This window comes from Heptranchias perlo, chromosome 40 (genome assembly GCF_035084215.1).
Source record: "Heptranchias perlo isolate sHepPer1 chromosome 40, sHepPer1.hap1, whole genome shotgun sequence".
NCBI lineage: Eukaryota > Metazoa > Chordata > Chondrichthyes > Hexanchiformes > Hexanchidae > Heptranchias > Heptranchias perlo.
In genome coordinates, this window is record NC_090364.1 from 13252979 (window position 1) to 13275904 (window position 22926).

At 47.3% G+C, this 22926-nt stretch overlaps 1 protein-coding gene across 8 annotated transcripts in view; it reads right to left on the minus strand.

The window, feature by feature from the left end:
* Nucleotides 1-2787: 2787 nt before the first annotated feature.
* The window catches only part of LOC137305706 (myocardin-related transcription factor A-like), a 138094-nt gene continuing 117955 nt past the window's right edge, over nucleotides 2788-22926 (minus strand). For 7 of the 8 annotated variants that reach the window (XM_067974628.1, XM_067974627.1, XM_067974623.1 and 4 more), the window contains 5 exons: nucleotides 21529-22629; nucleotides 17882-17989; nucleotides 17604-17768; nucleotides 15792-15849; nucleotides 2788-14387 (listed from right to left, as the gene is read on the minus strand). In XM_067974628.1, coding sequence (XP_067830729.1) covers nucleotides 13867-14387; nucleotides 15792-15849; nucleotides 17604-17768; nucleotides 17882-17989; nucleotides 21529-22629 — 1953 coding nt within the window. In that variant the 3' untranslated portion in view covers nucleotides 2788-13866. The remainder of the gene's footprint in view (nucleotides 14388-15791; nucleotides 15850-17603; nucleotides 17769-17881; nucleotides 17990-21528; nucleotides 22630-22926) is intronic. The other variant, XM_067974624.1, reaches the window with a different exon arrangement.

Below are 22926 nucleotides of genomic sequence, written 5' to 3' on the forward strand. Positions count from 1 at the left end.
TTTCAAAGGAGGCCATTCAGCCCAGCACAGAAATTATGGGTTGAATGGCCTCCTTCTGTGCTGTCTGAGTCAAAACTCCCAACTTCAATTTTTTTTAAATTTCAAATTTATTTTTCCTGGTCTCCAGCAGCTCAGTGAGTAAATGTACCCCCCCCCCCCCCGCACCATGGTACTGAGGCACACAGATCAGGGTGGTCGCTGTTTTGATCACTGCTCTATTTTGAGCTAGCTGATTTTAGCTAGGGGTGGGTGGAAGAGCAATTGAGGAGGCTTCAGTCACTCTCAGCTCCCCTTGCAGGAATCAGCACTGATTAGTGGTCACCAGCCCTCCAGGATTGCCCCAGAGTCTCCAAGAATTTAAGATTAATCGCCTGGCCACTGCTGCAAGTAACACCCTGGGGAAAAATGGTGCACTTTTTAAAATTTTGTTTGAACACTCTTGTTTATAAGTTATAAAAATATTGGAGATGGGGGGAGAAAACTGTTTGAGCGGGAGGAGCGGTTGGAGGCGGGAGGTCATGTGTTGAAACCTCCAGGAATACGACCAGAGTTGGCGACTCTAACACTGATAAGCCCCATAGTCTCAGCTCTGCAGCAACTATAGTTGGATTCCAAATGCAATTCTACCACCACTCTGTGGTAGAGGTAAGGTACTGCAGGTTTATTTTTAAAGGCGGGGGAAGACAGACAGTGCTTTAAAGAAATGAGATACTTTTCCACCTATTAAAATGTAACGTTAGCATCAAGCACTCCCAAGACTGGTCGGATGGATGCACAGTAAGATTGCGCATCCTTGATTTTCATCGCTCCACCATTGGCAGCGTGCCTTCAGCTTCCTAGACCCTAAGCTCATTTCCTCCCTAAACCTCTCCACCTCTCTCTCTCCTCCTTTAAGATGCTCCTTAAAACCTACCTCTTTGACCAGGCTTTTGGTCACCTGTCCCAATATCTCCTTATGTGGCTCGGTGTTAAATTTGGTTTGATAATCGCTCCTGTGAAGTGCCTTGGGACGTTTTACTACGTTAAAGGCGCTATATAAATGCGAGTTGTTGTCGTTCTCTGAAACTGGCCCTAATAGTGTGCCAGGTTCCATCATCATAGATGCACTGCTAGTGACAGTAGATGTGTGTTAAAAAGGTCTCTCCCCCCCCTCCCCCGGCTAAATTTTCTCCCCTCCTCTCCAAAAGAAGCTGACTCCTTACCGAGGTCGTTCGACAGGGGCCTCCAGAACCTCACCTGAGTGGTTTATCTTCACGTGCACTGGCGAATGTAGGATGATTGACCATGAAGTGCATCATAGCTGAGCTGGAAAGTAGGAACTGGCAATAATGTAGCAATAGTGTTGAAATTTGCAGATGATGCAAAATTTGGGGGGGGGGGGGGGGGTGTTATAGCTAACATGGAGGACGGCACCAAAACACAGGAAGACATAAAGAGGCTTGCAGCGTGGGTCAATAAATGGCAAATGAAATTCAATATTATGAAGTACGAGGTGGTTGATTTTGGTAAAAGGAATAAGGTCATTTATTCCTTGGAAGTTAAGAAACTAAATGGGGTAGAGGAGTCGCGATCTTGGGATACAGATACATAAATCACTACGCAAGTTGATAAGGCCATAAAGTGTTCAAACAAGTATTGGGGTTCATTTCTAGAGGAATAGGATACAAAGGCAGGCAGGTAATGTTAAATTTATATAGAACCTCATTTAGACCAGACTTGAAGTACTGTGTGGAGTTCTGGTCTCCATACTACAAAAAGGAGAAAGTGCAGAAAAGATTTATAAAGATGTTACCAGAATTGAGAGGATGCAACTATCAAGAAACATTGAGCAGGTTGGGGATCTTTTCTCAGGGGAAAAAAAAAATCTAAGAGACCTGATAGAGATCTTTAAAATTATGAAGGGATTCGATAGCGTGGATGTGGAGAAACTGTTGCCACTTGTTGGTGAGTCCAGACAAGAGGGCATAAATATAAGGTCGCCACTAACGTCAAATAAAGAATTTAGGAGGAATTTCTTTACACAGAGTGGCGAGAATGTGGAACTTGCTGCCATTTGGAGGGGTTGAATCAGACAGCATTGATGCATTTAAGAGGAGGCTTGATGCATACATGAGGAAGAAGGGAATAGAGGGATACAGGGGGTAGGATGGGAAGAGGCTCGTGTGGAGTATAAACACCGCATAGACCAGTTGGGCTGAATCACCTGTTTCTGTGCTGTAGATTCTATGTAATTCGATGTGGCGCCTTTCACATCCTCAGGACATCCCAAAGCGCTTTACAGACAACTAATTACTTTTGAAGTGTCGCCATTGTTCTTGTAGGCAAACGTGGCAGCAAATTTGCGCACAGCAAGGTCCCACATACAGATGGGAGTTTGGTTAGAGATGTATTATGACCAGGACAGCTCTACAAATAGCGACATGGGATCTTTTATGTCTACTTGATAGGGTTCAGACAGGGCTTCAGTTTAACGTCTCATCCGAAAGCACTTCTGACATTGCAGTACTACACTGAAGTGCTGCCCTCGATTATGTGCCCAAGCCCACAACCTTCTCCCTCAGAGGCGAGAGCGTGCCCACTGAGCCAAGGCTGACATGCTATCCAGGTCCACACTGGATGGTGATTAAGTAGAGGAACCGTGGCTGATTTCTCTCCCTCCCCGCTCCTTCCTCTTCCTGGCCCAGTTGGAGTACCGTAACTTGGCAGAGAGTCAACTGGTCTGAGCCAGCTCCTGCTAAAGCAACCCCTCCTCATCACTTTAAAATAAATGATGTAAAATTAACTTAATCCTTCCCATAACTCAAAATTTTAATAAATAACACAAATGCAATATTTCTTTAAAAAAAGTTTTTAAAAAGTTCAACACAAAACAGTGTTTACATACAGTTAAAAAAGATAAAAAGAAAAAAAAGCAAGCAGTACAATTCATTCATTACGTCTGCTTTTTCCCCCCCCACCCTCCTTTTCTTTGTTTTTTTGGCTGATCACAAAGATAGCATAACTACAATTTAAAGGAAGGAAACCCCAATACATTCCTCCAAATAGTTCCCAATAAATGTTTACACCTCAGAGTTGGAATATACACATTCACAGTGGCATCAAAGGAGAAAGACGTACAAAGTTCTGAGACAAATCAGTCTGATGTAAGTAGGGGTCCAGCTTGTGATTGAATTTCGTTTTGGAGTGTGCTCGTGTAGAGCAACAGATTGGCTGTCACTCACAGCCCAGAACCTTTTATGCAAAGTCGCGGCACTTTTAGTGGGAAATCGTGACTGGGATCGGCAGAGGGCACCGTGGCTGGTGGGGGTCCAGAGGGCACCTTGGCTGGGGGTAAGGGGGGGGGGTCAGAGGGCACCTTGGCTGGTGGTAAGGGAGGGGGTCTCAGAGGGCACCTTGGCTGGTGGGGTTTGCTGCGGGATACTAGACAGCATCAAATCACTTACCCCATCTATGGGTCACCGAGCTACATTCCTTCATACGAGCGAGCTTCATTTGTTGCGGTAGAAATAAATGATGATCAGTCAACAGCTTCCAAGCGAGATGTCAAGCACCATCTCCTTCTTTAGTTTCCCTCCCGAACCCCCGCCCCTCCAATTTACCTCGCTCTTCTCCTGCAGGTGTTGGGCTCTTTTTGGGCTACGGTTCCAGCGGTACCATCAGCCCCCCCCCACCGACCTGTACCTCACCCCAGTGCCCATTTTTCATGGGCAAGCCCAGTGCCACGAGTGCCAGCAGGGTATCTGACCGTAGAGGACATCGTAGTCAAGTCCAATCCTACCCTGAGCTGATGTCCACGTGTGCACCTCTCTCCAGCGGCGGTCACTGGATAGCTATCAGGAGCAGGATCCGTGACCGATTCCACCTCCCCCTCCTTTACCCACAGCACGAAGACCATTTATAGTGAGCACAGGCTGAGGTCAGCTCTTCAGCAGGGATCGAACTTGGGGCCTCCCTGATTTGGATGGCTCAGTATCATATGGGATGGTGCATTTAGACACTCAGCCATTTGGGGAAGGAGCTCCGAATTCTGGGACCAATCCCCCGGACTCGCAATTTCCAGCATCGCTCGAGTGACAGGGTTCCAAGTGATCTTACAGTCATGAAAAGGTAGTCAGAATTTTCTGTGGTTGTACAGTGCTATGGGAAAGAAAGGCAAGTTAACTCATCACCTAGGGAGATATCCTCTACTTGTCATCCAAAACCTACAATGCGGGAACCGGAAATTCAGGATGATTGGAGCGAGAAATAATCAAATAGGCAGAGCAAAAAAAACTTTTCACACTGGGTGACTCTGATTTGATCTCCTGATTACTGGAGTGTGACACCCACTGCCTCCTCTTTACATGTTAATGGCATTCTGCCTCCTTCCCACCCCCTTCATTTTTTTTACACACCTCTTCAGCTGTCACTAGGCTTTACCCCGGTCCTTAATCTTAATCAGCCTCTTTCCTGCTCTTTTGTGGCTTTGCTGCTATGAGGGGTTTCACCTCCCCGACTCCCCTCCGACCCCACATCTTCTTTAAAATGTTTAGAGCAAGGCGCTGATTTGAAGTCCATAGGCAGAGCTGGTTGAGAAGTCATACCTGCCACGTAGGGACACCAGTGACGGCATCTGTAAAGGTGCCTGTTACCCACCCAATAGCTTACAGTACATGTCTAAAAATCCAAACTAACATTGCATGTAGAACAGGTGGGACGTTAGTGAATAACTGAATAGCCAGAATGGGGTCCGCCATACCCCATACAGGAGAATAAAAGTGCCTGACATTCCACATGTTGCCTGAATCCTGAGATTCCGGGTGCATTGCTGTCAATTTTCAGTGACAGCAACATTAAGAATTATCTACGGATACCGTCAGTCAGTGGAGATTACAAGCATCGTGTAACCAGCCTGAGCAACAGTATCAATTCAATCCTCTACTGTAAAAGGACTGCTTTACTGCTCCCATGAGACATTAGACCACACATCCTCTGCAAATAAATAACTATTAAGAGTAAATGCAGGAACCGTTCGCTATACTCCTAATTATTAGAGCAAGTGATTTGTCATTTAGAAACCAGCACTTTCTGGGAATTTCTTTGCAGAATTGGGGTACAGGGGCAGCAAAATTCACGGGACTTCCCATGAGCACAGTATATCAGCATATCACCTGCCGTCCGGATCAGCATTCCCAGTCTGGGACATTCCCCCGTCCGGATCAGCATTCCCAGTCTGGGACATTCCCCCGTCCGGATCAGCATTCCCAGTCTGGGACATTCCCCATCCGGATCAGCATTCCCAGTCTGGGACATTACCCCGTCCGGATCAGCATTCCCAGTCTGGGACATCCCCCGTCCGGATCAGCATTCCCAGTCTGGGACATTCCCCCATCCGGATCAGCATTCCTAGTCTGGGACATCCCCGTCCGGATCAGCATTCCCAGTCTGGGACATTCCCCCATCCGGATCAGCATTCCCAGCCTGGGACATCCCCCGCCCAGATAAGCATTCCCAGTCTGGGACATTCCCCCATCCGGATCAGCATTCCCAGCCTGGGACTTTCTCCATCCTGTGTTCTGAGAGGACCAATTTTTGGACCACTCCCTGCTTCAAAAGTTACCCATTTTGATTCCAACAAAGTGCCTTATAATTTGAGGGTTTTTGTTCTATCGGTGATACGTTCAAATAGAACGTTAACATTCAGCCGTCTCAGAGCAGACTCACATGGAGCACTCAATCAGGAGGCCACCTTGAATGGAAAATTCATGCACGCCATAGCTTGCTTGCTTTTGGTGTGACTGCAGGAGTTGTGCAGCGAGCAGCACTGACACTGGTCAACACAATTCTAGCCGGAAATTTAACTTTTAAATTCTTCTCCCTAGTGGTTAAACATTGTTCAGAACATCCGTGCAAGTCCCAGAGCAGTGGCAATAACAACAAATTTCTACACAATTGGCACAAAGACTCGACCCTGGATCAGAGTGTTCAATGTACTCAGAACAGATGCACATCTTGTATGCAGGATTGCAATGTTTCGTTTCTCCCCTTCTACAGATGCTGACTCTTGCCTGGCCACATCTCCACCGCTCCCAGTAACTCTCAGACCTCGATACCAAGCCTCATCCCGTACTCATCCGATATGCACAAGCACATGTTTTTCTGCAGGGGGCTACTGGATGGTGACCAACAGTGGATGTTTCCACCGCCCCCCCAGTTCAGAAGAGCAGAGGCCAGTTGTAGCGTCACACTATCAGCTCAGGCTAGACCGGGGACTGAACCTGGCACTTTCCTGGTCTGGGACTAGCTTAGAACCAAGTGGTGCATTTAGCCAAAAGACCACCAGGTGAGCCAGAGCCCATTGATCAAGTAGATCCGATCTGTACTCTCAGCTTGGGCAAGAGATCAATCGTAGAGTTCAAGAAACACAGGAATCTGCAGTGATACTGTCTCTTCCACCTTTTGCTTTTGAGAAATGAAGAGCAGCAACGTACATAATGGCACAACAGCAAAGGTAGATTGGGCCATTCTCCACCATTCTACATGAAAGTGCTGAGAAACCTGGTTCTATTCCCAGTGGAGTCAGTGACTTGCATCAGCAGCCAAACGATGGGGCCCTCCCCCTTCCCCGTCAGACACTGGCTTCACTAGGGCAGGTAGAAGCAGTGCAGAGCTAACTCAGTTATTGGTAACCGTGGGTCTGGTTACTGGTTCGAAACACTTCATTGGCCAGTGACATACCACAAAATAATCTCTGTGCAGGCACCCAAAAAAAAGGGCACAAAAAAAGTGAAGATCAAACAGCATATTATTAAAAAAAAGTGGCCAGCCCCATCTACAACACCATTACATACTTTTAAAAAAATCCAATCTACGCTCTGATTCACAGGAGCAGTGATAATTAAAGTAGGCTTTCAACATTTACATAATGCACTAAACTTGTCAACTGAAGTGTTTAGCTCCAACTTAACGTGATGAGCTTGCAACTGAAACACTAGAATGGAGTCCAATCCTCATGCCTCTGCTGCTTGGCTTCATCTTCAGTCTCCATTACAGATTTGAGAGCACCTGGCTCAATGGAGGCACAATTACAGTAACATCGCCTCATTGCCCTACTCACCTCCCCTTCACTGAATAGCCAAGTCTTAGGGTGCAGTTTGGAGCTAGTATCTGTAGAGTGTGATGTTCAGTTGGCAGCCCCATAGTTATACTGCCAACTAACCTTGGCTTAGTAACAAATGAGCAGCTTAATAAGAGTACACAGGCAGCGCCCACTTCCTCCCAACATTAAGAAGAGTGGAAAATATTGTTTATATAAAAAGGTCCAAAGGTCTATCTAGGCTCTTTTTAAGATGCAGCTTTGTAATGAGCTGGAGTTGCACTGCACCTTGCACCAACCTAACTGGTGGTGATTTCACATCTTTCAAGTGTCGGATCCCCAAACTTACTCCCAAGTTATACTGTCCATGCACATCCCAAACCACTCATCAAAACAAAACAAGCCAAGCCAAGATAACTGAAGCAGCTCGTTCCCTTCCCTCCCCCTCCACCTTGCCTTCCCAAGAACATGATCCATATCAGGGTTAAGCAGCCATAAAAGCAAACAAAAAAAAAATACAAGCAAACAGCACCCACAAAACTAGGTTTTGCTTTTCCTTCAAGATGCACTTATGGCAGCACTAACCTACGTTTCAGTTTTGTTTTGATAATCAAAACTCCCCCTCTCCACTAGCGCAGCAGTTTGTGACTGAAATGAAGGCACATTGAGAATTTTAGCAAAAAGTGAGAAAACACCAGGATTTTAAACAGACAGCAGCAACTTTCAGGATTAATGAGCAAGGAGTGGAAACACCGGTGACGGTAGCGGCCAGCGCTGGGCGGGAGTTCTGATTCAGAGTCCCACCTGAGACGTGATCTTGACTTTCCCTTTCAGCTGCTGATGGGTGGATCTGGTGTGCACTTCCAGCATCTTCCCATTTCAGATCTCAAGCAGGCAAGGGTTTGCTTTTTTAAAATCACTCACATTTAGATTTAAGGTCGGGCTGCTGTGAAATTAATGCCTCCTTTACGTAACATTGTTGCACCCCCTAAGCCCACCGCCCCCCCCTGATGGTATGCCCCAAGTCAGAGGCACTGAAACCCTCCCCGGGAGCGTGTCTCACACAGAGCCAGTGCACGTGCAGCAGTTCTGCTGCTGTTGGTGAATCTGCCCCCCTCGCAGGTGGAAAAGGGAAACGGAATATAAAGTGCTGCTTTGAGAGCTCCCGCACCATTATTAGGCTGGAGAAAGGGTCAAAGACAAGCTTCCATCCTGGATCAAGGATCAGCAGCCATCCATAAAACAGTTATTGCTCAGAAATTGGCCTCTGGGGCTTTTCGATCCAAAAATCAGGCAACAAGTCAAATTAAATGGGGTCAAATGTAGAAATTTACAGGATAGGTGACAGAAATTAGTGCTGCTGCACCAAAGCACTTGCCCTAGCCCCCTTTAAAGGGCGCAGGATTAACGAGCGGTTAATGCCTAAACCTGTGGCCTTGGATCAGTGGAGCACCCACTTGCGATGGCAGACTAGATATCACCCAGGATATCCTGCAATTCCCACCAACCAGCCTCACATTTCCTCATTACGCTGCCAGCTGGGTTATGCCACCGTTATCCGCTATTATCTGATTGTATACCACTTTCAACAGAAATTACAATGGAACGAGAGTACAGCTCACTATTAAACCTTGGTATTGTCGAAGGTGCATTCAGCACTGCCCAACTCCATCAGCCAACGATTAGCCAGGACTCGGTGAAGAATCAGAGATTGTTAAACTCTGAGCAGCGTGCTTAATTTAAGACCTCTAATTGGCACTGATTGCTCCAATTTTGGATAGAAGAGGACATGTAAAGTGTCCTGGTTGCTTCATTGGCAAGTGCATTGCCTAGTGGTTGGGTCTTAATACCCTCTGGAGTGGGCTAGCAAGCCACTCGCTTGTAAAAACAGGGGGTAGAAGGGAATAGGAGGGTGGGTAAATGTGATCAGAACTATTTGCTTGCGTAGAGGGCAAACACCAACACGGACTGGTTGATTCAAATGGCCCGTTTCCATGTGTTTCTCTGTTATAGAGGCTCCCCCCCACCACCACATTCTTGTCCCCACAAGGAATGGGCAATAAATGCCAGCCTTGCCAGCGTCACCCACACCCTGAGAATAAATGATCAAAAGTCAAAAGGTGCCATTTCTGAACCCCACATCTGTGCTAAATTTGCTGATCACAGCCAACAAAAGTGTGGGAGGAGAAGAGGTAGTGTGGGCATCACTAATCAGTCTCAGTACCCCTGGGGTGGGAAAGAGTGTGGGAGGGAAAAAATCTTTACTTTTTCAGGGCTCCTGCCCGATTGCTATCCAATGATCCCTTCTTGAAAGTGCATATATATAAGGACAGGGTTGGGATCAGCTGGCAATTAGTCTGCTGACACCTATAATGCAGGCTCGTATACAAAGGAAGGCCACTTCAGTAGATAGACGAGGGTTGTGGAAGCATAACTCTGCAGGAGTCCAAGGGGAGTGGGCAAAAAAAATGGAGAGGAAGAAGCAAGTGCAGTGAAACATAACCGAGGAGCAAAGTGCCCTTCTGAACCCTGGGGTGGAGCGAAGATAGTCCAAAATCCTAAAATGGTCAGGTCTGTAATATTGTGGGTAAGATCCACACAGCTCGACCTTTAGAACCGAACAGTCAAAGACAAGAAAGGACCACTCAACCCTACCCTCTAGTATTCTTACTCTCCCATTATAACACCCAGCTGCATTTTTAATCCAAGTTCAAGACAGTGTAAGCACTAAGTTTCAGACAGGGAGCTGGGAATGCAAATCTGACAAGGGCACGGGTTTTTTTTTTTTTTGAGGGGGGTGGGGGGGGAAGGAAGTGAGGTAGCGAGACAACATTTTGGGAGAAGAGTAGGCAATGCCCAAATTAGTGTACAGTCTTGCATTCTGTACTGAATGTCTTTGTTAAATTTTTGGGCAGGACACAGACGAGAGGGAAACCAGAGATATTCCCAACTGTGCCTTGGGGAATGCACTGCCTTCTGCTGCACGTTCAGACCCAGGGTCAGAGCCAACACAAACTGACCCAGGGTGCATTCTTCTTGCAGAGGACAACTGATTTACAGAAGTAACTGCATTCAGGGGGGACAGCGCTCCACTCCTGCTCTTGTCCTTGCTTTGAATCCTGGCCTCCATAAATCAAGGGCAGTGACTGAAATATCAGGGATTGTTTCACCATCAGGTTAAGACCACTGGGCTTGGATTGTCTCGGATTACAGTATTACCTGGTTTCTTTCAAAGCAGCTAAAACCCAGTGCTGGTAACAGACCCCTGCGTCATAAGGAGAATCTATACAAAACCGACATTATGGCTGTAGCACCATTCTAGTGGAACCACCAAATATTGCACATTTTTCTGCGTCTATGAACCCCAATGTGTGAAAACACTCAGCCCTGGTACTGAGTGGCCATTGTATTAGTTGGTACCACTACAGGATGCTGATTACAATTGGGACAACTGGAACATATCAACTTGCTTCACATTCCCATTGGGTGGTTGACTGATTTGGGTTGGATTGATAGGATTTAACACTTGACATTACTGAACTACAATAGCCTGATGCATCGACGTTTACATAATAACCTGCATTAACATGCACGCTCTGCTCACTAATTTAGTGCAGGCAGCAAAATTCAATGGATGTTCACAAGGACCGATAGGGCTTCTGCCGTCATAAACACAATGGTTTGGTGTCCATTGGAGAACTTATTCAGGGGATGGGGAAATCAGGTAGCAGTGAGGTGGGGCTGAAACTCATGATCCTCTTTTATTCCCCCAAATGCTCAGGATGCTGGAATCCCGGGATTCCTACTGCCGCAGAACAACGTCCAGAAGAGGGCTTGTCATTTCTGTGCAGATCATCGACATCAAAGGTTGCGAAATAGAGGAGGAAGAATCCCAGAGAAAACAGCTCAATATCCAGATATTAGAAATGTCACTTGCTTTGCGCTGATTAACCAGCTACAAGGTTCAACACACAAAGGTACTGAAATTCTCTAGCGTGCTATTTGAGTATGTTGGTCAACACAACAGCACCAAATTCATTATAATAATGTACACTGGAATTTGATGTGAAACCATTAACCAGCGCACTAAAAATAACCTCAGAGTTTTTGTTGAGGGGGTGCAGAGGAATTCACATCTTAACAATTCCTTGAAGTACCGGTGCATTATTCCTTCCAATGCAAGAACCATGCTCAACATCACCAAGTTAGTGAGGGGTGGTTGGGATGAGGAGCTTTCCCCCTGCTTCAATTTAGACACACTGATGATATTTGGAATGAGAAGGTCTCTCCATCGCAGGCTGGATTAATAAGTTTTGAATTCCCCACTGCCCGCCCTCGCGCCCCCCCAACATTTAACATTAATATCTCCCAAACTTCCCCCTTCTACCGTCCCACCTGTCTCATTTTGGATAGAATTGCACTTGGATTCAGTGAAGCACCAGGGTACCTGGATGGTACAACGATCCTTCCTCTCAACCCCCACCACAAAATAAAAACTCATGAAACGACCAACTCCCGCAGTGGACTTCCCCACAGCAACAAGCAGCGAGCGGTCAATGGAAACTGGTGGCCAAAGCAGCTACACCCAATCTCTTTTTGGGCTACATAATGGCCACAGTAACTTCACCGTTGGCTACCAGAAAGGCTGTCATGGCCACTAGTTTGCAATAGTGAGTAAAAGTGATCAGTCCTCTCTGCCTCCGACCACGAGGCCTGCAGTGCGTGTGAACTTGACTTTAGGCGATTGTGTCAATTGTAAAAATCGCAGCGTTTTCCAGGACTGAAGACAGTAGCAATCCATGGTTGGCCTAATTACGCTTAAAAGAAATCAGGAATTCAAGGCAATTTTCATCCCACTGCCACCATCTCCACTCCTCCAAAGTTTCCTTCAGCTTGGCGGGCAGGTCTAGAAACCACACACACACACACTCCTCTCTGGCGCCAAAGCTAATGCGGTTTCATTCTCAGCCACTTGGTTCTGGGATGAAAATGCATTATCTTGGTCACAGACTTGTAAGCAAATGATGAAACCCATCGCGGGCGGCTGACAAACTGGAGTGTCACATAAGCTCCGGTACCGGAAACCCATTGAAGCAAACAGCTTTAACTGCTATTCTACTAGGCTGGACAAGTTGTCATTCGATGCCCATTTTCAAGGCTTTAAGTTAAGCGAGGGCCGTGTACACCAGTGTCACTTTATCAGTGAGATTTATATAACACAGCTGAAGTTAGCTATGCAACTTATACACAGATACGACTTAGACTGCACATTTTACAGTATGCAATTCTGTTTTACATTCTAGATGATTGTAACCTTACAGTTTTTAAAAAATCCTTGCGTTAGCTGGCAAGAAAGATAAAAAAAACTTTCCTCCAGCAAAATTTAAAATGCCTTTTTGTTTCACTTGAGAAATACTGCACTGGAGTGGCAATAAGTGTCAATCTACTGCCCTTTGCAACATTTATCTTTCAAACATTCAAACTCCAAACTCCCTGCACAGTTTGAAGCGCAGGTGTGCAGGACGCAGAGGGAATTTCCTGCACAGGTAAGGCTGTTTGGGCCGAGGAGGGAATGAATTGTGGGTGTATGGTCCTCCCCACACCCCCAATCCAGAGGGCCCAGTGGCTTGAGAACGTGAATCTGGCACACTGAGAGCCCTATTGGCAGTTGAAAGCTATTTATCCATCATTCACCGTTCGAGCGTCACTTGTCCTGGGGCTTCGGTCTGGTATCAACAGTACAGGCCAGCAGCAGAACAGCCGTGTAACTTTTCTTGCACATCTCTGGGACTTATTGGATTCAGTCCTAGACAAGTCAACGCTTTCGTCTTCAAGAACAGAATGGATCTCGATTCTGCAGACGCAAGTTGTTGCCTTTTGTATGCAAAGTAGAAATAATTTGGGAAAAGCACAGCTGCCCTTGGGATGAGCCTTGAGACGACACTTGTCTAATCCAGTGATCTAGCTCAAATTCAAAGTCGATAATGAATGGCACATACAGGTGCAGTGAGGGCAGCGCGCAGGGCTAAATCCTACCTCCCTCCTCAGACTACAACAAACAATGCCAGGCTCTCGGGCACAAAAGAAACAATTTCACCACAAGCCAAAACGCTGTAGTTACAATCCGAGCCAATCACAAACACAGGTCTTGTTTTGCGATCTTAAAGAGAAATCATGCAGGGCTGATGCATCTGTCCCAGGGACAGGCAACAATAACATTCGGACTTGTCCTGAACAGGCAGGTGGGGGCAGTTACTTTTGATCCCTGCTCAGTTAATGTACCTTTGGGTTTTCGTTCTTCAAAATAAAAAAAAAATCTTTTTTCTTTTAAACTTTCCCCCCAAGCCAGTGCAAAAACACAACAGTGGCAATCAAGAAACCGAACAATGATAGGTGCTGGGAGTGTGATCCCTCTCCACTGGATCAGGCCTGGAAGCCTCATGAAGAGTTACAGATCAAAGAGGTCCACGTTGTCCGTGTCAATCTTTAAGGAGTTCCATCTTCTGGTTAGGAATCTAATCCAGGTGTAGATTCCCAGAAGCAGTGGTTAGGCTCAAGAGTTGAGCCATGATCTCAAGTCCATATTTGCCTGCGACTTTTGAACTGAGATCCTTTGATGCTTCACAAAGGGGCGTGCATTCCCGGCGCACGTGTAGATCCCGGTCAAGTAAAGTGACAGCAGAGAGCACATGCTGAAGGACCCTGACCTGATTCAGCCTCAGCGTACCAAAGGTCCACACTGACCAGGAGGCTCTGCGAAGGATCGCCCCTTAACCTTTTGGCTGTTGATGTTAATCCCAGTGTAATTGCAGGTCGTGACTGTCTAGGAAGTCAGTAGAGAAGACACTGGGGGTTACAGAGCTCAAAGGAGCGAGGCCCACAGAGGAGCCGCCCATAGTGAGGTCCAGCCACTCCATGTTGTCCAAGTTAGTGTCGGCAAGGTCCAGGGTCAGGTTGGTGTTGTCTGCGGTGAAATGCATGTCTGAAGTGTCCATGGGCGAGTGCGGGTGTTCCAGAATACTGGAGCTGCTCAGCATTTGGTTGTGTAGGTCATCGATGAGCGAGAGGGGTTCCGTCCCGTCATGGTCCACCGATAATAGCGGGACACCGGTGGTGCTCACCAGAAAGTCCTCGAGGCGGCTCTCTTGATTGCTGGGCTGACCGTCACCGATGGGCTCCAGCAACAACTGTGGAGATGGCGGCTGCACTTTGAGGGCTACCAGTGGCGGAGACACGGCCAGCGTTGGCGAAGCGTTCTGCGGAGACGGTGCGTTTAAAGATGTGGAAACGTCCTTGGCATTGGGTGAAATTTCTGTAAATGAAGGTACAAAGAAAATAAGCCAGAGCTTCGATCATCCCGTTAACCCGGTTTCAGTTCATCACACGGTGATATTTGGGTGGGTGGTGGCGAAGGTCCTAGTCTCTCCATGTACCATTGAGCTTCCTGACTATTTAGGAAGTAAAGGCTTGTGTAATATGGAGTCTGAGAGTCCGGAAGGCCTCAAATTCGATCCCCTGTTTATTCTGAGCTCAGCCCGTTGATGGTACAATTGGCCTCAGTCACCCAGGGCTTCAGAGGGACAGCAATCTAAACTCGGCCAGGGTCCCATGCTCCTGATCACTATTCACCGACATCTACTGGAAAGTGCATGTGTGGACACTGGGCGAGAAAGGATCAGGTTTGGCCATGATGCCCTCTGTAGTGGAGTAGCCTGGTGGCTCTCACCCTCTGGGCTCACACAAGACTGCCACTTCAGCAACAAAGCTGAGGGCTGCCAGGACCCACGGAATGGTACAACAGGATAGGAGGGGATGAAAATTTTAAAAAACACAGCTGAGCACACAGCAGTAGCTTGTCAGCGCTCAGTACCAGAGTATTGGGAGATTGGATCAAATCCAGCCTCAGTCAACTTCTCCCAGACAGCTAGAGCTGACATAGTCTAGCTGACAGGGAGAGAAGACCATCACTATATTGAATTTAATTTGCTATTTATTGCAGCGTGGGCGGACAAATGACAAATAAAATTCAATATTGCGAAGCATCAGGTGTTTCATTTTGGTAGGAGGAATAAGGAGGCCACTTATTCCTGGGAAGGTAAGAAACTAAATGGGTTAGAGGAGCAGAGAGATCTGGGAACTCAGATACATAAATCACTGAAAGTGGCAACGCAAGTTGGTGAGGCCAAAAATGAGTACGAAGGACTGTCTGTAACACTGTTACCTCATTGGTGGAAAGTTACTTCAGCAACTGGGAGATATTTGGAAACTATTGGGGAATGAATTCATCAATCCCATGGGATGCCAGGCATAAACAACAACAACTTGCATTTATATAGCACCTTTAACGTAGCAAAACGTCCCAAGGTGCATCACAGGAGCGACTATCAAACAAAATTTGACTCTGAACCACATAGTGAGATATTAGGACAGGTGACTTGGTCAAAGAGGTAGGTTTTAAGGAGCGTCTTAAAGGAGAAGAGTGGGGGAGAGAGGCGGAGCGGTTTAGGGAGGGGATTCGAGGGCTTAGGAGCCTGGGTCAGAAATCATACAATGTTGGAGCCCAGCGCAACTAGTGTCAGTGAGGGGGAATTACCAACATTAGATATGTGCCTTTCTGAGGCACCTACGTGAGCCACGAAGACAAAAGATTTGGGATAGCCTGGCGCAGATGGTTATAACCCAGCCAAAAAAAAAGTATTTTGCCACCATTGCTTACCTCCACTTTCAATGAGGATGTCGAACAAATCATCCATCTGTTGACTTCTGGAATTCTCCTGAGAACAGTAAAACAGCACAGTGATGAGTGATTGCAAACTAAGAGCGGAAGGAAGAGAAGACTCACTAGCCAAAGGACTCCCAGAGCAGTAGGACACAAAGTCAAGTTCCTTGGCAGCCACTCGCCAAGGGTCATTTGGTCAGTTCCCAGTCAGGCCACCTGACCAGTCATTGGGCTGAATCACTGAGTGATGGGACCAAGTTCCCACTGGTGATCGATCGCCCGTGCTGATTTGGTTAAGGTTCCCAGGGGACGTTCCCAAGAGATAGATCAGAGGGCCACCTTCCCTGTTCCAGGGTGGGATTCAGAGAGGCCTGAAAGCAGATGTCCTCATCTCTCCTCTTGCTCTTTTGCCAATGACCTTAAATCTGTGTCATTTGGTTATCTATCTTTCTGCCAGTGGAAACAGTTTCTCCTTATTTACTCTATCAAAGCCAGTCATAATTTTGAACACCTATATCAAATCTCCCCATAACCTTCCCTGCTCTCTCTCTATGGAAAGCAATCCCAGCTTCTCCAGTCTCTCCATGCAACTGAAGTCCCTCATCCCTGGTATTATTCGAGATTAGTTGATCTAATCTGGAGCGGTAGTTAGAGAAGTGATAGACGGGGAAATGCTCATTAGGTGAGGTTCTACAACCAGCCTCAGCAACGATGCCCCCACCCCACCCCACCACCCCACCCCCCACAAAGCTAGGAAAATAAAATTAAAAAACAAGCGGAACTCCTGCTTCCGACCGCTGTTCTGCAACTCGTACTGGAATATGCAGCGACACCAAGTGCGCAGGCTCAGCTGTGGTTCCCTCAGGACAGAAAATAGCCAGCCAGCACTCACTGTCCAGGCTCAGAGGAGGGGGTAGCCAGTGGGTGAGGTAGGGGAGTAGCGTTGCCAACTCTGGTTTGGTGCATTCCTGGAAGTTTCATCACATGACCTCCTGCCTCAAATCCCCCCGCCCCCCCCCCCAAGCTCCCGCCATTGGTCCATCCTCCAGGCACTACTGCCTTTTCACAGCCAATTGGAAAGCAGACTGTTATCCAATTGGATTAATCTTGACTGTTATTCAAAATAATGAGGAGTTTTGATAGAGCAAGTAGGGAGAAACTGTTTCCTCTGGCAAGTGGGTCGGTAATCAGAGGTCACAGATTTAAAATAATTGGCAAAAGAATTAGAGGAGAAATATTTTCATACAGAGGGTTAAGACCTAGAACCTGAAAGGGTGGTGGAATTATATTCCATAGGAACTTTTCAAAGGCAATTGGACATGTAGTTGAAGAGGACCAATTTGCAGGGTTATGGGGAAAAGGCTGTGGTGTAGGACTAAATTGGACAGCACAGGCCCAATGGGCCGAATGGCCTCCTTCTGCGCTGTAAGGTTCTATTCTATGATTCTAGTCAAACAGCCTTTTTCCCCCAGGCCAATAAATGAAAATGTTCAAAGATAAATGAGAAAAAAGATACAATTTGTTTTCATGCCCCTATAATGTTTCCCCCCCGGGTGTAGCTCGCGGCAATGTCCTAGAGATTAACCTTCAGTTCCTGGAGACTCCAGGACAATCCTGGAGGATTGGCATCACCATAGGGGAGGGCGGTCAGTGCTGCTGAGGATGAGGCAGCACCTTCAGAGAGAAAGGGAGACAATAAAGGGCGAGGGGAAAAAAAACTATACTTCCCTCCCCCCAACCCCTAAAAGGTTGGGAGTTTTTGCTTCACGTCACTGTTGATATAATTGGTGAAGTGATTCACTAACTCACCCTGTGCGTGGAGCTGGGCCCGTTACTCACAGCATTCACTCTGCCTTTTAGCGAGCTCTCTGTTACGTTGTTTACGAAGAACGGCTGCAGGTTTGGGGGCGTAAAGGCGTACGAGAGCACGGCACCAGGCGTCCCAGTGATCAGCTGCAGACCCACCTTCTGGTCCTACATTTAAAAAAAGGGCAAGGATTCAGACGGCACCTGCTGAAACCGGGAGGGCAGCTCGAGTCGGGCCCCACTTTGCGGCTCACTCCAGATCACAAACACAAAGCGTGTACCTTTTTTACCGGCTGGTTCATCAGTCCTGATGGCGGCTGCTGCTGTTTTGAATGGGTGTCAGGCCTTGGCTGCTGTGACTGACCCTGGGAGGGGGGAGACTGCACCGCCTGAAAGAGAGAGAAGGGAGGTGGGGGGCAATGGGACAATTAGAACAGCACCACAGAGCTGTGTCAAACAGGTAAACAGGTCTGGATGAAGCAGCATCATCTTTCTGGGGAGGGATATTAATAGCTCAGCAGGTTCAAGAACTTTGAACATTTGAAAACTCGGTCTCTTGCCACAAGCTGTCAGTTTGGCTCGATTTTTCGCATTCTCAACCTCCACTCCAGGACTTCAGCTGGGCTGACACCTCAGTGCAGTACTGAGCAAGTGTTAACCTTGTCAGAGATACCACCGTTTGGATGGGGCTTTAAACTGTTTAGGTGGATGAAAAAGATGTCATGGCACTATGAGAGAATTCTGATTTTCTTCAAAATGTCCCAGGAAACATATGGCCCTCAACAGATTCTATACGTGGGCCCAATATACTTCCCTATCCTGTACACGGGCCCAATATACTTCCCTATCCTGTACACGGGCCTTCCCTATCCTGTACACTGTCCCAATATACTTCCCTATCCTGTACACGGGCCCAATACACTTCCCTATCCTGTACACGGGCCCAATATACTTCCCTATCCTGTACACGGGCCCAATACACTTCCCTATCCTGTACACGGGCCCCAATATACTTCCCTATCCTGTACACGGGCCCAATATACTCCTATAATGTACACGGGCTCAATAGACTCCTGTACTGTACACAGGAACATGTTAATTTTATAGTGTATACAGGTGTAATATACTCCTTATTCTATACTGTATACAATGGCAGTACAGGTGTAAGATGTGCCTTATGCTAACAAAACTTTGATTTTCGCAGGAATTTTTTTTCTTACTCATTATATTCGTCACAAACGGACACATGAAGAATTATATATGAAGGCAGCGGCAATCACGACTGAAATAAATGCACCCAGCACACACACACTTCAGAATCAGCTCTTCAAACCTGTACAAATCTAACTGAGCCTTTTAAAAACAAAATGCTAACAATCCATTCAGCGCAACAATTCTTGTCAGATCACAAAAAGAAAACTTCCTGGTATTTTCCCCAAGGGTGTAATTTGCACTGTACTAAAACAAACTAACTTCTGTGTAAACAGGGGCTGCTTCCTGTAATGGTTTCCTACCAAAAAAGCACTAGCACAACAGCTCTCTCTGTTGGCAGAGAGCAGTTACTGCTGCAACCAATCTTGGCCTGTAACATACACTGACAAGTAGAGAATCTACCCAAACATAGAATTACACGGAATTTACAGCTCAGAAACAGGCCATTCGGCCCAACTGGTCTATGCCGGTGTTTATGCTCCACACGAGACTCCACCCATCTTCATCTTACCTTATAAACATATCCTTCTATAATAAAAACAGAAAATGCTGGAGAAGCTCAGCAAGTCAGGCAGCATCTGTGGAGAAAGAAACAGAGTTAACGTTTCAGGTCGAAGACCTTTCGTCAGAACTGGAAGATGTTAAAGTCTTTCAAATGTTAAAAACTCTTAACACCTTCCAGTTCTGACGAAAGGTCTTCGCCCTGAAATGTTAACTCTGTTTCTTTCTCCACAGATGCTTCCTCACTTGCTGAGCTTCTCCAGCAATTTCTGTTTTTATTTCAGATTTCCAGCATCCGCAGTATTTTGCTTTTGAAACATATTCTTCTATTCTTTTCCCTCTTATCTAGCTTCCCCTTAAATGCATCCATGCTATTTGCCTCAACCACTCCTTGTGGTAGCGAGTTCCACATTCTGAGCACTTTCTGAGTAAAGATGTTTCTCCTGAATTCCTTATTAAATTTATTAGTGACTACCTTATATTTATGACTCCAAGTTTTGGGCTTCCCCCACAAGTGGAAACATCCTCTCTAAGTCGAGCCTATTAAACCCCTTCGTAACTTTAAAGACCTCTATTAGATCACCCCTCAACTTTCCCTTTTCCAGAGAAAAGAGCCCCAGCCTGTTCAGTCTTTCAGGGAAGGTGCTCTGATGAGTGGCAAATGGCATTTAATGTGGATAAATGCAAGGTAATGAGATTGGGGAAGGGAAATAAACAATGGGAACATAAACTAAATGGCTCTAGACTACAGGACACAACACAGGAGGGGGATCTGGGAGCACTGGTGGATCTCACTGAAACCAACACAACGTGAGGCAGCAGTAAGGAAAGGTTGTGCACAGATATTGAGTAACTCACTGTATAAAGCAAATCTAGAAACGATGGGCAGTTATTTTATAGTAATAAGGCTTATAATATGCACACTCTAACTACTCCAGAGGTTTCTGAAGCAGAGAGCTTATCAAATGTCTAGCAAGTAAAGGCACGGTCTGATGTAGCACCAAGTTATACAGACCCGATGATCTCGAGGTCAGTTGCTGGCCTTGACCAGGACAGTAGCTGATTGCTGCAACTGGTCTCAGGAAGCAGAGGGGAAAAAAAAACCCACTTAGCTCGTGCTCCACCTAATATCCAGCAACTCCCCCATTGGAAAGTCCGTGCGCGTATAGATGTCAAGTGAGGACACGATTAGGCTCAGCGGTGATAGCCTCCATAGCTGAATAGCAAGCGCTTACTGTTTGGGTTTGCACAAGAATGGCCAACTGGGTGAGATAGTGGAGGGCGGGCACTACCTGTGGAATCATACCCCCAGCATTAGCCAGAACCTACAGGGTTTCCATTCAGTAAGCTGGGTACGTTATGAGGTTGTGACATCCCTCAAGGAGCTATCATAAATCACAAACGTAGCTTGAACTACTCGTCAACACTAACCCAGAGATGGACTCCCATTCTGAATCATACACTCCACTGGAAGAAAAAGGAAATAATGGGAATATACACCAGGTCAGTCAGAAGACAGACAGGCTAATGTTTTGGATACAGCCCTTTGTTAAAATTCTTTTCTCTACTGCTGCTCACTGACCTGCTGTTTCAAATTCCCGGCATCATCTTATATATACAGTGTCTTACAAAATCATGTTTTAAAAAGACATTAGGTAAGGTCAAGATTAAACTCCCCAACATTGGAACCTGGCAGGTTTGCTCCCTAGGAGGTTATGCTGATAGGGTGAGATGAAGGAGGGTGGGAGGAAGCTCGTGTGGAGCCTAAACTCCGGCATGGACCAGTTGGGCCGAATGGCCTGTTTCTGTGCTGTACATTCTATGTAATTCTGGGGGATGGGGAGAGAGGGGAAGGGAGGGATGTAGTAAGTACCCCTTAAAATTTAAACTGCTCCCAGCCAGTGCTCCATTTGCGCTTTGCCAATTCTGGCCTCTTGCGCATCCCTGATTTTAATTGCTCCACCGTTGGCGGCCGTGCCTTCAGCTGCCTAGGTCCTAAGCTCTGGAAATCCTTCCCTAAACCTCACCGCCTCTTTCTCCTCCTTTAAAACGCTCCTTAAAACTTACCTCTTTGACCAAGCTTTTGGTCACCTGTCCTAATATCTCCTTATGTGGTTCAGTGTCAAATTTTGTTTGATAATCGCTCCTGTGAAGCGTCGTGTGAAGTTTTACTACATTAAAGGCGCTATATAAATGCAAGTTATTGCTGTTGTACCTGTATTCCCAGTTGACCCTTGGCAGCGCTCGCAGGAGGGGATCCACGGTGCACGTCCGTGCTTTGTGGAGTAACTGTGAGGAGGATGTGAGTCCCTGCTCCGTTAGCCAGCAGATTGGGAGCTCGGCCCTGTGTGATTGTCCTCAGTGCTCCCGCCGTCACCTGATTTGGCTGCTGCGGGCTCAGCAACATGGCTGGCGCTGGCTGCTCGCAGGTCCCCGCGCACGCCTCCTGCTTTACCATCACAGCCTCCGTTGGGAGCAAGGTTGAGTCGGGAGCGTCGACGGGGCTCGTGTTCCTCCGGGGGGACTTGACGTGATTGAGGAGCGGAATGGATTTATTGGAAGCCGAGCAGGTGGATTGCCCAGAGAGGGGGCAGCTGGAGAGCGGGTTCTCCTGCTTGATGGTGACGGGGATGGTTTTCTGGTTGCTCGGCACGACTGCGGCTTGCTGCTGCGGTTGGGTTCTCTTCTCCTGATCCAGTTGCATTCGGAGGGCTTCGACCAACTGCTGCTTCTGTTTCAGCATCCTGGTCAGCTCCTCGATTTGCTTGTCCTTCTCCTGCAGCATCAGATCCTTGCTGGCGGCCTGCGTGTCCTTGCAAGTCTCTTGGGTGCTGCTTCGGATGGCGCTGGGCACCAGCGTGGCAATGCCAATCACGCCGTTGATGCAGGCCGGCTCTTCCTTGCTTACCACCCGCATCGGCGAAGACCGAAGCGTCTCGGTGAACGTCTCCGACGTCATGCCCTCTTCCATGCTGTGCACCGAGCGGTCGGAGGGGGCAGGAGACACCGGAGGGGTGGAACTGGTACTGAACTTCACCGCGGAGCTGCCGGTCACCGTGGCAACCACTATATCCCCAGGGGTGACGCTGGTGACTACAGTTGGGGTGCTGCTCAAACGGCCAGATGGGAAGGCTACCATCACCTCAGTGGGTTTAGAAGTGGCAGTGCCAGTCTTGCTCACGGTGGATGCCGTGGTTGAAGGTGGCCCGCCTCCTCTGTTCTGCTCCTGATAGTTCTTCAGCCGCTCAATGAGATCCGTTTTAGTTCCCGATACAGGCAAGGCTCGCAGCTTCAGCTCCTGCTTCAGTTCAGCCACCTACAGACAGAAACAAACGCGCTTTCGTCAGAAACAGACCAGAATATACACATTGCAGCACAGAATCTTACAGCACAGGAGGCCGCCTTTCGGCCCATCGTGCCTGCTCTTTGAAAGAGCTATAAGAAACAGGAGCAGGAGTAGGCCACACGGCCCCTCGAACCTGCTCCGCCATTAAATAAGATCATGGCTGATCTTCGACCTCAACTCCACATCCCCGCCCGATCCGATTAGTCCCACTCCCCGGGTCTTTCCGCACAGCGCTGCAATTTTCTCCCCTTCAAGTATTTATTCAAT